Here is a 15,111-nt window from a genome sequence, read left to right as displayed (position 1 = left end):
TTATTTTTTATATAACTATGCACTATATACATATATATATATGTATATATGTATATATAAACATAGGAAATATGAGAAACATACAAAAAAATAATTTCTACGATTAACTGAACATGATTACTATGCCAGATTTATATAATGTTCTCATGGGTTTGTAAAAGAATTTTTCGATGTACTATATTTAATTTTAATAATAAAATAATTCTAATTGTCTTTATTACTGTCCCTTTTACGAGTTTCAGAAACTTTTTTACGGCACCTTCCCGCAAAACTTATCTTTTTACAGAGGCTGTCATCACTTCTCTGGAGGTTGATAGCGCACGATGTACTGAAAGGTTCACCTGTCCAAGTGCTAACCATGCTCCTCATTGTTTGACTTTAATGATCTTACAGAAACTAGTTCTTTCAATGAAGCGAGGCTATTGATTAATAATGTTTTAATTAAAATTTCAAATTGTTGAATATCACTGGTGATCAATGTGACAATCAACATGTTAAACATTACCTTAATAAACTTTACCTCAAATGTAACAGTTATTCAAATGATTGCTCTTCTTCTGGACTTAATGCATGTTCTACGCTTTGTTGTGTTACAAAAACACTTTGTGTTTTGTTTGTCATATTTGCTTGCTAAAAAATAATCATTTATTATAATCTAAAGTATATTTTTTAATCAGAATATTACAAAATATATAATTTTTTAATTACATACCTGTGTAATAGTTGTATTAGTGTGGTTACTGTTGGGCATACATACAACAACCAACTTAGGTGCCACATTTTGCATATGTGGTTTCTGTGAATTTACATTATTTTGTGCAATCTTGACCTGTTGATGTTGTTGAGTCTGAGATTGTTGTATTGTACCGCTATTTATATTGGATGCAGTAGGCGTTTGAGATCGTGGTTGTAAAATAACATATTTCTGACCACCAGCAGTGGTTGTATTAGCAGTTCTACTTGTATTAAGCATTATCGTTCGTCCTGTTTGTTGTCCAGGACTCGAATTTGACACTGAAATATTTTCTAATAATAATAAGAGAAAAACAAATCATATTGTATTATTATCAGTATCAAAAATATAAATCTGATATATATATTATATTCTCTCTTTTCCTTCTTTTTCTCTTTGATATTTATTAACGCGTTGACTGCTACATTGGTTGCTCATAATCACTGTTGATTTTTTCAATGGAGCCACGGGGATCATTAGTGATTGGTACTATTATATTATTTTATATCTTATTTTACAATTGTGGCCTTTACAACAAAACTTATCAAACTTACATTGCAGTCAATGTGTTAAATATCATTTATCTTAATAAGAAAGGAAAATCTACAAATATTTCATATATTAAAATGTTAATTATAATAGTAACAATAACTTTAATTACCTGTTTGTACAAGAGTCTTGGTAGTGCAAGTTGGTCCTTGCTGTTGAGTAGTGGTTAATGTGGTAGTTGTAGCTGCTGATGCTAAAGCTGTTGGTTGTGTTCGAGCTTTAGCTACTGCTGCACATAATGCTGGTCCTATGAAACCATACTCTAATTTGTAGTCCTCAACATAATCTGGTGCTGATCGTACTGTTTTTAAAACAGGAGCTACCGATTTCTGAAAATGGTCAATATTTACCCTATATTTAAAATCTTGAAAGATAAAAAATAAACCACACACAAATGTTCTTTTATTTATTATATCTTTTACTTGTTTGAAAAATAATTCTCGTAAAAAGTAGATAATAAATGAACTTACTAAAAGTAATGTTTTTATGTGACCAGTACCATTTTTATCAATGCTAGATAATGCTGGGGCTTCGACGCATGCTTCAAGTCTATCAGAAATTAATTTCAATTTAGGTATAACCAAAGCTTTTATTACTTCTGGACCTAATTCGCATAATCCTTCAATTGCCCCATACAGAGAAGCTAAGGGTGTCTAATAACAGTTTATCTTTAGTGTAACACATTTATATTATATATTTATATATATTTATAAAAATAACTTACATCTTTATATTTAGCTAAAGCTTGGCTGAACATGCGAGTTACTCTAGTCTGCACATTGTTTGTAGAAGTATTAAAGTTTTTGCAAATTTGCGCCATAAGTCGAGAAGCAAAGTCTCGCAAAGCCCAATGGTTATCAGCTTCTGGTCTCATACACAACTGACGCGAAACTATACAGGTAGCGACTGATGGTATTAGTTCGTGAAGCTGTAAATTAATTTCATTAATGAATTAATAAAAAAACATATTCACATAAATAAATAAAAGTAAATGTTACATGTACCAAATTACTTACATATTTTTCAAGATACAGACTTGGATTATCAAGAAGCGCTTTAACCATCCGCATTAGGTAAATAAGTAATGCAAGATGGTTTTGCACGACATTAACTCGTACACCCTCTGCAATAAATGTACACATACGTGCTAACATTTCATGTAAACCTGGATCTGCAGACAATGATTGTAATGCTTCTGCTCTTCGGCCTTCATCTGAACCAACACAGGCTTCAGTTATTTCTTTGTAATATAACTGTTGTTCAACGCTTAATTCGTGTGTAGCCAATTGTTTTACGTGTACAGTTTCTACATTGCGTAATTTCTGACTTTTTCCACCACCACCTGGTTTTCCTGCACCTATATTTTGGCTCTTATTATTTAATTTACTCGTTGGATCAACGCTTTCCAACTTTTGTGCCTCTGTTAAAAAAAAGTTATTTATGTTAGTATTGTTCATAATGATATAAAACCAATAATAAATACAAATATTATTACAATTAATTAATGATTACAAATTGATTACCTTTGGATACTGGAGGTGGATTTTCTGGTATTGTTGGTTGTACACCATCAATACAAAGCCAATGAGCACGTACGTTAATTTCTAATGGTAATTTGGGCCATGCTTGTCCACCAGACATAGTAATAATTTCATTTAAATCTATTTCTTTGTCTTCTACAAAATGTAATTCACGGCCCCCACCAGAAGCAAACCGAAATGGTATATGATCTTTAGAAAAAAACCCATATGTTGGCTCAACATTCTTTATTTTTAATGCATGATCTATATCATGAGTTGTAATGCGTTTACGTTTGCCATGCCTCATAAATTTTGCAGCATCCTACAAAATTATAAGAACAATATAATTCGGTTAGCATATATGAGATGTTGCTTAGCCGACTCGTTACACTAATCAAGTACCATCTACTTTAAATTTTGAAATTCAGTCATTAATCTAGAATCTTTTAAATTCTTAATTTTCTTACACATATATAAACAATTTAATATTATTTGCTACTAACTTGTATGATTTCTTTCAGTCTGTAACTAACATCCTCAGCAATATCCTTAGCCGCTTCATCTGGAAAGTTTCCTACTCCTACGCTTTCTGCAATGACTTTTATAGATTCTTGTGAAAGAGTTGTTCCATACATAGATTCGTTTTCGCTCATGTTTGATAAATGTTGATTATTACATTCCATATGATATTATATAATATATTACTATTTATATATAACTATATTCTATTCAGTCTGTCCACAAATCTGAAATATTATTTATCATTAGCAAAAAATAAAAAACAATAACCTAATAGATATTCGTAGAATAAAATATTTCTATTTCTATATCATGTTCTAGACTGTATAGAAATATTTAAATAAAAATTCTTACCATTTACAAATAAATAATTTCTTTCTCTCATTTTAATATCGATGATTTTCTCCTAATTGTTAACTTAAATAAACTACTTTTATATGTCTACATTTTATATTTTCTAAAAATATGGAAATACACGACATTTGTAAATATGTTCTTTAAACAGATTAGAGAAATCCTTCTTATATCAGAAAGGAATGAAATTCACGTTTAAACACAAAAGAGACGTTCGTCCATCTTAAAGGCGAGCAATAAAACTAAATACGAAGAAAATGAAAAACACTTGATGTTTAAAAGTACCGTTAGATACACGTTGCGTTATTATACGCTATTTCTAATGTGTTCTTAGCAACAACGGGACAATTGGTATGACTGTTAGCAACGTAACCTAGGGATTTTTATCTTAAGCACAACACAAAGAAGATGGTCTAAAGGCGCGTTTATATCAAATTTATTAATTGGCCAATGAACTTAAAAATAAAATAATATAATTAATCTCATAAAAAAAAAAAAGATATGTAGATTATTATTTTCGAAATAGTATATTTTGCGATAATTTTCATCAGCAAATTTCCATTAGGATTTTTTGTTCATATTGTAATTTTAAACTTTTTAAAAATTATAATAGGGTAAGGATTATATATTAGGATTATATATATAAATAGTGATCAGTTATTTAAAATTCTGACTACAAATATTTAAATATACTGAATCATTAAATAGCATTACTGTATAAGTAAAACATTAACAGAGTTGTATTTAAAACATTTTTAAATGTATGTATCTTTCATTTTACAGGACAAGATGATTGAAATAAAATATTTAAGCATTATTGTTCTTCTATCTGCATTTATGATAGATGCAACAATAGCAAATAATACTACACAAGATAACAGTAAAAAAAACAATATCTAAATCTATTTAATTCGAGGCGAGATTTATTTACTTATATATTATTTGCATTTCTTATTGTATTTCAGATGACAATATGATTTTGCACAATAGTTGTGAATGTATTCAATATAATTGTGGATGTTGTCAATACTTAACATGGAATCTAATTTCATTGGATGGATTGCGTTAGTTGTGAATGTATTAATATATATTAATAATATATTTATTATTTTTATATATTTAACTTATTACAAAATATTACTTTTAGTATGCACAAATGCAACTTATTTAGATAAAGATTATGGTTTTTCTGTTACTGTAACGTACAATGATTTAATTATAATCAATGAAACAATTTCAGGTAAACTTAGTAACAATTTCTAATCGAATATTCTACATATATAATATAAGTTTACATATATATATTTTTTTTATAGCAAGAAATCCACCTCCAATTTGCTTTGGCGAATATATTATACCAAATCTAAAAGTAGAAATTTGCTTGCGTTTATATGATATAAACATAAATGAAACAGATGTTCATGGATGTTTTGAATTGGAAGAAAGATTTATTAAAATTAAAATATTGCCAATAAAGCTAGGTTGCTTCGATTATAAAATTAAAACAGCAAAGATAATAAATGAAATAGAAAATATGATAAATAAAGGTCCTGTCGTTATAATGGTATAATTATATAACGTTACATATTGTAAACTACAAATACTGTTATACTATCCAAAGTATTTGTGGTATAATATTATCCTGTTAATATAATGTAAGTCAATTATTTTGTTTTGTATCAACAAAATTATTCTATTTTATATAAATAAAATTATTAAATTTTATATCAATATATTTGTATTATTTGCAACTCAAGTATTTATCAATAATAATAATAATAGAAAACATTAAAAAAGTATTCCTTATAATATAAATTAATTTTCATATAAAAAGAAATATATATATAAAAAAGTAAATTATTTTAATATTATATAAATTGAATAAATAATCTACCTAGTTCAGCATTGCGATCAGAAGCTTTTTCCATTCGGCAGCACAATCATTCTGGAAAAAAGAACAAGTAAATATCTTGTTGGTAAAAGAATACGATTGTAACGAGTAAATATCAAATGATTATTGGCACACATGCATATTTATTAAAAACAAATATAGATATTACATTGATAGCGAGATACGCAAATGATTAAATACTTAAAATAAAGGATGCATGAGATAGATTATCTCTCTCGGATAAGAAGAAAGTCACCGTGTGTAATTTGTCATTAATTCAAAAGTGCGATCAGAAGCCGTTTAAAGTCTTCGCTGCAGTCGCTCTGTAAACGTAAAAGAAAGAATTTTTGGAACTAAATTATAGTTTGCGTTAATATAGAAGCAATCGTGCGCGAATATTTGTACCATAATTTTTCCTTGTATTCACATATATATTATATCTATATTTATGTATATATATATATAATATATAAAGAAACGTATACCACACGCCAAAGTATACATGTGCATGCATGCTCGAAAAAATAAATTGCAATTAGTATACTTGGTTAATTTACACACGTGTATATGTTTGTATTAATTGTATGTATTATTAATTACTCGGCACAACCCTCATGTTACAATTACATTTTCATTTATCGAAGCCCCTAACTGTGAAAGCTATAAATCGGATAACGTAATGATCGAATGCTAATCGACAAATTTATAAACTAACGAAAAATTTGGAAATACATATTTTTCTTTGTTTTTTCTTGATAATAGCTTACAACCTTTATCTCGTAAGGCTTCGATTAATCCTTTCTTTTGAAAGGTTCGTATAATACCATTTTAGAGAACGCAGAACAGCATGATCTATAAATGGGATTGTCTGCATTTTATTTGATGGAAAAAGAAAAAAATATGAATTCAAAAAACTATTTGAACAAACACATACATGTCAAATCATATTCACCCTCTCGATCGTGATAATAATATATTTAGAAGAAATTAATGAACTTTCTAAAAAAGTTTAGAACTAAAAATCATTACGTATCATCCATAGTATTAAAATACGATTTAAAAAGCAAAAAATAGTTGTTGAACGATCGGAACGTTTTCATCCGAGTAGGGCAAGCAAGAGTCTCTTGTAGTCACCGGAAGTGTCATCCTGAAATTTATGGAAATTTATGGGAAGATAGGATATAACGCGGGTGAGAATGTTAAAAAGAAAAGAAAGAAACAATATATATATAAATGATATCGATGCAATGAGAACGAATAATATGCGGTTATATATATATGAAAATGATCATTGTCATTTAACAAAATCGATCAACTTACATCGATGTCACCTGCAAGCGATGTTCCATAAACCTTTTGATAATCCTCCTTGATGTCACCCAAATCAATTTCTGATCTAGCTACTATTATTCGTATTAAAGTTGAATCAGTCGTACCAATTCCATTCATAGCTTTGTAAAGTCTTTCTGCAAAGTACCCAGTTTTGTCTCGAGCGCATTTTACTGCAAAGTAGAAAAAGAACAAATTCTTCCTTTAATTTACAAAGGACATTTTTTGATTTATTTTTTTATTCGAATTCCATGCAAATTTATTCAATTAATTTTCATATTTTCTTACCAACTGCGAGATAACCATCTTCTAGAGAACCTGAAAATTCTTGCTTGATAGCTTCTTCCAAGGAATGGCCAGCAAGGCGTTCGTATTCTTTAAAAATTTGTCTTAATTGTGGGAAACTTCTCGTAATCAGTACAGCGTTAAATGTACTCTCATCAGTTCCCCATTGTTCTTCACCAGCAGATAATAATTTCTCTGCATCCTCTGTTGCGGCTGCTAAGTCAACTTCCGAACTTTCATCTCTGTTTGCCTGAAATAATATTGATTTTATATTAATTTTAATTCATATTTTTTAATTTCATTTCATAAATTATACTTACGCATGATAGTGAAACCAGGAGCCTCTTGAAATGACCGGAAGTATCACTTTTGAGGTCATCCTCCAATTCAGAGCCATATACTGTGGATAATAATTGGCTTTTATAACATCAGTAACATTATTTCATCTACATTTCTTTTTTTAATCGTATATTTGAATTATTTATGAAAAAACAAAACCTTTACCGGCTAAGAAATATTATAAAAGAGAAAAGCTTACACTCTTTGTAAACAGCAGCTATCGTTTTGACGCCATAATTGCTGAGAGATGCAAGAACTTCAATGAGTGCACCTTCGTCCGTACCCATACCAGAAATTGCATCGTGCAATTCTTTGGCATAAAATTCTGGTAAAGGTGTCATCAAGGCGACAATAGCTTTTTCAAAATTCCCGCCAAGTTCGGACTTCAATTCGGAGATTAGATCTTTGCCGTACATCGTTTTAAATTTCTCTGCAATTTCCATACGTTGAACAATTCCACGATGAGCTAGGACATCGATAATTGCTTGTTCATCGGTACCAAAACCCTTCATCGCTGTTCTCAACAGAGCTGCATCTTCTTCGGCGTTGAAAGGGTCAGCCGGGTAGACGGTCGGCGTGCACTGTGCAAATGGGCGGGAAATTACAAAATTTTCTTTTGTATCGACCGAACTTTGTTCGTTTTTTTGTCGTATTTATATGCATAAATACATACCTGCACGTGATAATACTGAGTGGGAGACATTTCTTCTTTTATCTTTAAAAAAACAAAACACCAATGTTTAATATAACACTTATTACATACTGTATATTATTATTTTAGAAAATATGTAAGGGATCTATGCAAATTGAGTTTTCCGACAAGGTGTTTAAATTATTAACAAACTACTTTAATTATGTATTATCTAACGATCTAAGGAATACAGAATTTGTCGTATTTCACGTAACACGACATACCGGATACTATCGATTGACTCATCCTACTTTATAATTATGAGGGCGAGGTAGAATGTTAGTAAATATGTATGTCAGTACGTTTCACAATGCACGCAAGGTCATCGATCTTTTCAATTTAATTAAATGATAACGGATATAAAAGTAAAGAAAATAAATGATTCACCGTTCTTTTCTTCGAAAATTCAAATCGATGAAAAAACAGATGCAACGATAATTAAATATCTTATCGATTAATACGAAATATTACGCGTAGTGGAAAATTAAAAAAAGGACGCCATTTTGGTTCTTTTCAATCTAACAGAATAAAAATGATATTTACGCGCACATTATTTAAAAAGAAAAAACTAGAAAAATATCTTTAAATTATAGATCGATCAAATAATAAAGAATAAAGTATTATTACTGGGGCGTAACTTCTTTACCTTTTCTTTCGTAACAAAATGAAAGACGTAATATTTTCCGAACACCTTTACCGGTACCAACTTGCTCTACGAACTAAGTGACTTGGTTGCTATGTGTGCTTCTTACGGTATATTGAAACCCTGGACCAACTGTAGAGAGTGGGGAGGGATTGTATGAAGAAGAGGAGGAATAAAATATGCGGCAGTGAAGTGAAAAGGAATTCATAAAAGTCGACGATTCGTCAGACTTATTCAATGACAAATACACCGTCTATTACTTAATTGCATTGGTATGTTTTTTCTCATCGAACATTGTTTTAAAGATATTTTAACAAATAAAAGTCAAGATAAGTTTGAACTAAAATATTAAATTATTAACATATTCATGATACTATGTTAATCTTTAAATCTATTTTTAAAACATGACGACTGTTTCAATAATATAATAATATCATTGTTTGCAAATGGAAAACTGTTAATACATAACGCAGAGTCTTCAATATTTTCAAGATTAATTATATAGTAATCGATAAAGATTGAAACTGCAGTATATAAAGTAATAAATAAACATAAGTAATAAACTTATCTAATTTGAAACATATCATGTTATTAATTAAATAGTCCTAAAAATGATTTCATGAAACAGTGAAAAGAAAAAACAGAGAAAGCGTAAGAGAATAAACAAATTAGGTAAGTGATATTAAAACAATTTTCTGTGTTCACCTGCAGTACTTCCGGATAATCGATAAATGAAGACCTCAGAACGAAAGATAGAAGTCAAAGTTTACTGTTGTGTTTTAAAAGAATGAACGATCCTCGACGATGAGCTGGGAGAGACTGCACGACAAAACTGAGACTGAAAATCTTGATTAGAAATGTGAACGGAATGAAAGGAGGAGGAAAGAGAAAAAGAGGAGAGAGAGGGAGAGAGAGAGAGAGGGAGAGAATTATCGTCTACAACACTACGACGTAACTTTTGTCGATGACGCAAAGGAAGAGCCACGTTTCAAGTTAAAGAGAGAAAGAGAAAAGATGTGTGTATATGTATGCGTGAGAGGAAGAGGATCGAAGAGAGGAACGAGTCGACGCCCTGGTATATTCGTCGAACCAGTGCCATTTAGGATTCAAAAGAAAATCAGGACAAGAAGATTGGATGATTCATTCGATTAGAAAAAGGAAGAAGAAAGAAGGACAGGAAAAGAAAAAGTAATAAAATATTATAATGTATAGAAAAGAGAAAGAGAATAGTAAATGTAATAGACGAATAGAAAGAGAGAGAGAGAGAGACAGAGAGACAGAGAAAATAAGAAATATATATAGAGGAAAAGAAAGAGAAAGAGAACAGTAACTATATATAAAGAAATAGAGACGAGGAAGAAAATAGCGAATAAGTTACGTAGTTTTACATTCAAAAAAAATTGCGCTAAACCAATTGTTCTATGATTCATACTTGTTTAGCATATTAATACGATTAATATATATATGTTTTTGTGAGATAAACGAATGGTTTGTTCTTTGATAAAAAGAATTTGTATTTTATAATTCTATTCATTCTCAGAAATTAATGTCTCTACCTAAATAGATCATTAGTCATTAAATATGCACACCTCGTGACTTGAGCATCATTTGAGTCATCATTTAATAACGTAATGCTTGTGACGTGATAATTCGTGACACGTAAGATACGTAAAAAATGACAAACAGAATATATAAGTGTATGAAATCATACGTAAGATGCACGTATGAATAAATCTTTACAAGGAATTATTTTATTGATTGCATCGAATTCTTTTTCAATTATTTGTTTTGAATACAAATTACTCTATTTTGAAATATATATATATATATATATGTAATGATAAATATAGTTAATATTCGTAAACACACATCTGATGGATAATGCAGTACAAAAAAGTTGGCAAAGAATCGCAACAGCAAAAAAAAATGAGCTACTCGAGAGAGCCACTATAGTGGCGCATCGACCTGGAAAAAATAATCGCTAAAGCCACTTTAGTGGCAGGCCCGCTAAGGGCGATATCGGTAATTGCAGTGCTCTACATTTATCCATCGACCGTCGGTAACTGCCACCGTCGGTAACTTTCCGACTTTGCAGAAAAAATATCGACCGATTTTAATGAGAGTTTGTACTTTAATAATATTGACCGTCAGAAATCTAAATACAAAATATTATCGACGTAGAGTAAAAAAATTTCAAGTCTACTATTACCGACGGTGGCAGTTACCGACAGTGGAAGTTACCGACAGTGGCAATTACCGACGGTCGAAATGATAAAGGTAGAGCACTGCAATTACCGATATCGCCCTTAGCGGGCCTGCCACTAAAGTGGCTTTAGCGATTATTTTTTCCAGGTCGATGCGCCACTATAGTGGCTCACTCGAGTAGCTCATTTTTTTCTGCTGTTGCGGTTCTATGCCAACTTTTTAATGCTAGTTGACGTTTTAAAAAATTCTACTTTAAATGAATAGTAATAACATTTGTGATTTTAGATAATCGATTGGAAAGGATTAATAAAAAGAACTCGATAAAAAATTAAACTACCAGAGAGCGCGAGTGATTTTAAACATATATACAGTAATCTAAATCTAGTCAATATGTCAAAATAGTTCACTAGTAATGACCACATGGTGTGTATTAGATTTCAAAGATGACAGTGGATAATTTAATAAAGTAAATAATAAAGTTTGATATTATTTTATAAAAGTCAACTATTTTTCTATAGTATTTTTATAGAAATTCTTAGCCCTTAGTTGAAAAGAGAAAAAAAATTATTTATATAATGATTTTTTCAAAGATTGGTTTACTTTTTGGGCTTCTAATACTTGTAAGTGGTGCACGAGAATATAAGAAAAAAGATTTAGTTGCTCTGAGGGAAGAGGTGCGATCAATGTTTGATCATGCATATTCTAGCTATTTATCTTATGCATATCCTTACGATGAATTAAGATCACTTAGCTGTGATGGTTTTGATACTTGGGGTAGTTTTTCATTAACATTGATCGATGCATTAGATACCTTAGCTGTGATGGGAAATTTCTCTGAGTTTCGTCGTGTCGCTGAGATTATAAGTGAAAGAAAAAATTTTGAAGCTAACATTAATGTATCTGTTTTTGAAACAAATATTCGAGTTGTTGGTGGACTTTTGAGTGCTCATTTATTGTCACGCAAAGCAGGTGTACCTTTAGAACCAGGATGGCCATGTAATGGTCCTTTGTTACATCTTGCTGAAGATATGGCCAAAAGATTGCTTCCTGCCTTTGATACGCCAACAGGAATGCCATATGGAACTGTTAATTTGAAGTACGGTGTTCCTGAGGGAGAAACAAGCATTACTTGTACAGCTGGAATAGGTACCTTTATTTTAGAATTTGGTACACTTTCTCGCTTAACCGGAGATCCCATTTACGAAGAAGTTGCTATCAATGCTTTGAAAGCATTAAATCATTACAAATCTAATATTGGTTTAGTTGGTAATCATATAGATGTGTTGACTGGTCATTGGACAGCTCAGGATTCTGGAATCGGTGCAGGAATCGATTCATATTTTGAATACTTAGCAAAAGGAACATTATTGTTCCAGGACCCATGGCTAGCTGCAATGTTTCATGAACATAAAGCTGTCGTAGAAAAATACATTCGCAGAGAAGATTGGCATTTATGGGTTTCTATGACAAAAGGTCAAGTTACTTTACCTGTGTTTCAATCCTTAGATGCTTATTGGCCAGGTGTATTAAGTCTGTTTGGAGAAATTGGAGATGCGATGAAATCTTTACACAATTATCATCGTGTTTGGAAACAATTTGGTTTCACTCCTGAATTTTATAATATTCCCCAAGGTGAAGCTGGAACAAACAGAGAAAGTTATCCATTGAGACCAGAACTTATAGAATCTGTGATGTATTTATATAGGGCTACTGGAGACCCTTATCTAATTGAAGTAGGAGTTGATATACTTAGAAGTCTACAACATAGCGCTAAAACTAAATGTGGCTATGCAACCATTAATGATGTACGTGATCATCGGAAAGCAGATAGGATGGAATCTTTTTTCCTTGCAGAAACAACTAAATATCTGTACCTTCTCTTCGATCCAGATAATTTCATTCACAATAATGGACAAGAAGGAGATATAATAAAAACACAATGGGGTCATTGTATCGTTGATTCAGGAGGATATGTTTTTAATACAGAAGCGCATCCCATTGATCCTGGTGCATTATATTGCTGTCGCAGGATACAAAATATGTTACCAGATAAAATTTCAACTTCTGATAAATTTTTTACTAAAAACGATCAGAAAGAAGAATACAATACAAAAGATAGGATTCATGAAAAAGATAATGTACATAAAAATGACACGAATAATTTTGTAGAAATCATTAAATTATCACAATTAAGACATAAACTGGTAAACGAAGTTAAAAGTAATAAAAAATATGAAAATGTTGAAACATTATTTATGCAAGAAATTATTTCTGAAAATGTTTCAAAAAATGAAGATGAAACTAATAAAAATAAAACGCTTCAATCAGATTCTGCAAAGATGCAAGTTATGGCACCTCCAAATGTAATTTACAAGGCTGATGACAGTGAAAACACAGATACTTTTGAGACACCCATTACTTCAAATGATCAATACGACTCTACAACTATTCAGAATAATACAAAACTACCTAAACAAAAAGTTAGCAATCACATTACAAGATTTGAACCACAGATCATGTTAGAAAATATTAGAAGGAAAAACATGTATCCAACAAATACTACAGCAAGATCAATGTATCAGATTTTGTCCTGCCAGTCTCAACCATTCTTACAACGAATATCTATCATAGGAGAATTTTTTTAATACTTATTTAAATAATTTTACTCATGTATAACTTTGTTCGCCTAACAAGCCTCTTTCTCTATAATTTTGTTGTTGTTTTATTTAAAATTTTAAAACAATAAATTCATTTTTTAATTTAAGAATATATAAATTTGTTTTTTGTTCTTATTGTTATTTGAAATATATGAAATATATATTGCAATTTTGTTTTTTAAACATTTCATTGATCAACATAGATTAGATATCTTTAATGTCTCTACATAGAAGTTCTTCGTTGATTTTATCTAGGATCATTGACAATTTTTTATTTATAAATATTGATAAAGTCACAGATGAACACTTCTAAGTAAATAAATATATAATTAAAATTATTAACATAAATTTTCTGCTTAAAGAATTTATGCTCAAATGTTTGAAATTGAATCATTATAAATTTTTGAATAGATACTTCTTTTGTTATTGCCACCCTTTATTTGTACAAAAATTTGTCTATCGTTTGTATTTTGTTTCGTTACTAATCAACGTAGAATTTAAACTAACAATATCATAATTCATAAATCAATATCATTTAAAAATTATTCTCTGATTTTTGGGTATCAAGTATCATAAGCATGTTAGCTCGTTCGAATATGCATATACATTTACAAATTTCATTAATGAAGAGGATTAATACCTTAATGACAGGTATAAATTAAATATAGTCTGAACAATAAATTATTAATTTTATGTAGCATGTTTTGATAATTGATGATATCTATACTAATGATATATGTAATATTCGTAGGTAATGTAACAGCAATGGAAAGCTCAGAATCGAAGAAGGAAGAATCAGCACGAATGAAAAAATTTCACGAGAAACTTAAATTAGAGCCAATGCCACGTATGTAGAAATATATATTTTAAATTCGCTAAAATATAAATAGATATCTTCTAAATCTAAATATTGTATTAATTTATCATAAATTTTTAAATGTTGTTCATATAAATAGGTGTACCACCACGTGAACGTTTCATTGATTTGGTTTTGGTCGACACCGATCCTAAAACTGGAGAATTAATCACAAATAGTGAAAAGGAACCAACCAAATGGGGTGATTGGCAAATCGGTGGAAGGGTGAGCGACTTTTGAGCACAAAATACTTTTATATCCTTCTTTCATTTAAAGATATAAATGTATATCCAAAGTACAAGAAAAAATAACAATCTCAGTTCAACGTTAACTTACAAAATTCATATTAATGTAAATCTTACTTAATAAGTAAATAATAGTATTCATTTTTCTTCTAATTACACAGTTACAAGTTATATTTTTTTCATATTGTTATGGTTGTCAATGCTAGGTGAAATGATATACATTAGCTTTTTAAAAAATTATTCATTATATATATAACAGGGGAAAAATTCTAATTTATATATTAAATTTTTATTT

At 29.9% G+C, this 15,111-nt stretch overlaps 4 protein-coding genes across 17 annotated transcripts; 2 read left to right on the top strand and 2 right to left on the bottom strand.

Annotated features, from left to right (window-relative positions):
* Positions 1 to 100: 100 nt before the first annotated feature.
* On the bottom strand, positions 101 to 4,028 carry LOC122514107 (transcription initiation factor TFIID subunit 6-like). Of its 3 annotated transcripts, none has more exons than XM_043630764.1 (10): positions 3,676 to 4,028; positions 3,306 to 3,548; positions 2,806 to 3,124; positions 2,299 to 2,702; positions 2,007 to 2,210; positions 1,753 to 1,935; positions 1,395 to 1,611; positions 713 to 1,026; positions 506 to 630; positions 101 to 419 (listed from the first exon to the last, which is right to left on the bottom strand). In XM_043630764.1, the coding sequence occupies exons 2-9, from the start codon at positions 3,483 to 3,485 to the stop codon at positions 535 to 537; spliced, it is 1,917 nt and encodes a 638-aa protein (XP_043486699.1). In that variant the 5' UTR covers positions 3,486 to 3,548; positions 3,676 to 4,028; the 3' UTR covers positions 101 to 419; positions 506 to 534. The 3 variants fall into 3 exon arrangements, with proteins under 3 accessions (XP_043486699.1, XP_043486700.1, XP_043486701.1); XM_043630765.1 differs by having other exon boundaries at positions 521 to 630; XM_043630766.1 differs by having other exon boundaries at positions 713 to 1,014; positions 3,676 to 4,027.
* A 365-nt stretch (positions 4,029 to 4,393) lies between these two features.
* Positions 4,394 to 9,803, bottom strand: LOC122514366 (annexin B9-like). 12 transcript variants are annotated; one of them, XR_006303041.1, is made up of 10 exons: positions 9,559 to 9,802; positions 8,193 to 8,234; positions 7,719 to 8,100; positions 7,501 to 7,580; positions 7,184 to 7,430; positions 6,887 to 7,068; positions 6,501 to 6,713; positions 5,823 to 5,889; positions 5,570 to 5,620; positions 5,104 to 5,317 (listed from the first exon to the last, which is right to left on the bottom strand). XR_006303041.1 is itself a non-coding variant. In XM_043631151.1 (8 exons), exons 2-7 carry the CDS (start codon positions 8,220 to 8,222, stop codon positions 5,570 to 5,572), a joined length of 972 nt encoding a protein of 323 aa, XP_043487086.1. In that variant the 5' UTR covers positions 8,223 to 8,234; positions 9,559 to 9,802; the 3' UTR covers positions 4,394 to 5,038. The 12 variants fall into 12 exon arrangements, 5 of the variants coding, with proteins under 5 accessions (XP_043487086.1, XP_043487089.1, XP_043487085.1 ...); XR_006303040.1 differs by lacking the exons at positions 5,104 to 5,317; positions 5,823 to 5,889 and adding an exon at positions 4,394 to 5,038; XR_006303035.1 differs by lacking the exons at positions 5,104 to 5,317; positions 6,501 to 6,713 and adding an exon at positions 4,394 to 5,038 and having other exon boundaries at positions 5,768 to 5,889.
* Positions 9,804 to 11,236: 1,433 nt separating this feature from the next.
* Positions 11,237 to 13,825, top strand: LOC122514365 (ER degradation-enhancing alpha-mannosidase-like protein 2). The gene has a single exon (XM_043631148.1). The coding sequence runs from the start codon at positions 11,634 to 11,636 to the stop codon at positions 13,701 to 13,703; it is 2,070 nt and encodes a 689-aa protein (XP_043487083.1). The 5' UTR covers positions 11,237 to 11,633; the 3' UTR covers positions 13,704 to 13,825.
* Positions 13,826 to 13,906: 81 nt separating this feature from the next.
* Positions 13,907 to 14,866, top strand: LOC122514367. The gene is made up of 3 exons (XM_043631155.1): positions 13,907 to 14,366; positions 14,467 to 14,562; positions 14,672 to 14,866. The coding sequence occupies exons 1-3, from the start codon at positions 14,294 to 14,296 to the stop codon at positions 14,809 to 14,811; spliced, it is 309 nt and encodes a 102-aa protein (XP_043487090.1). The 5' UTR covers positions 13,907 to 14,293; the 3' UTR covers positions 14,812 to 14,866.
* Positions 14,867 to 15,111: the final 245 nt, after the last annotated feature.

The sequence above is a fragment of the Polistes fuscatus genome, unplaced genomic scaffold (genome assembly GCF_010416935.1).
Source record: "Polistes fuscatus isolate 324 unplaced genomic scaffold, CU_Pfus_HIC Scaffold14, whole genome shotgun sequence".
Taxonomy (NCBI): Eukaryota; Metazoa; Arthropoda; class Insecta; order Hymenoptera; family Vespidae; genus Polistes; species Polistes fuscatus.
Note: the sequence above shows the minus strand (reverse complement) of the source record. Positions and strands in the feature narration are given on the sequence as shown.

What these genes read in the sequence shown, in the direction of transcription:
- LOC122514367 (XM_043631155.1), top strand. Translation starts at nt 14,294, where the DNA reads ATGTTAGCTCGTTCGAATATGCATATACATTTACAAATTTCATTAATG. An exon ending in GATTAATACCTTAATGACAG is followed by an intron (nt 14,367 to 14,466) that starts GTATAAATTAAA and finishes TAATATTCGTAG; the next exon opens with GTAATGTAACAGCAATGGAA. An exon ending in TAAATTAGAGCCAATGCCAC is followed by an intron (nt 14,563 to 14,671) that starts GTATGTAGAAAT and finishes TCATATAAATAG; the next exon opens with GTGTACCACCACGTGAACGT.
- LOC122514365 (XM_043631148.1), top strand. Translation starts at nt 11,634, where the DNA reads ATGATTTTTTCAAAGATTGGTTTACTTTTTGGGCTTCTAATACTTGTA.
- LOC122514366 (XM_043631154.1), bottom strand. Translation starts at nt 8,222, where the DNA reads ATGTCTCCCACTCAGTATTATCACGTGCAG. An exon ending in TCCTGGTTTCACTATCATGC is followed by an intron (nt 7,431 to 7,500) that starts GTAAGTATAATT and finishes ATATTATTTCAG; the next exon opens with GCAAACAGAGATGAAAGTTC. An exon ending in AGATGGTTATCTCGCAGTTG is followed by an intron (nt 7,069 to 7,183) that starts GTAAGAAAATAT and finishes TCTACTTTGCAG; the next exon opens with TAAAATGCGCTCGAGACAAA.
- LOC122514107 (XM_043630764.1), bottom strand. Translation starts at nt 3,485, where the DNA reads ATGGAATGTAATAATCAACATTTATCAAACATGAGCGAAAACGAATCT. An exon ending in GTCTGTATCTTGAAAAATAT is followed by an intron (nt 2,211 to 2,298) that starts GTAAGTAATTTG and finishes ATTAATTTACAG; the next exon opens with CTTCACGAACTAATACCATC. An exon ending in CTAATACAACTATTACACAG is followed by an intron (nt 631 to 712) that starts GTATGTAATTAA and finishes ATTATTTTTTAG; the next exon opens with CAAGCAAATATGACAAACAA.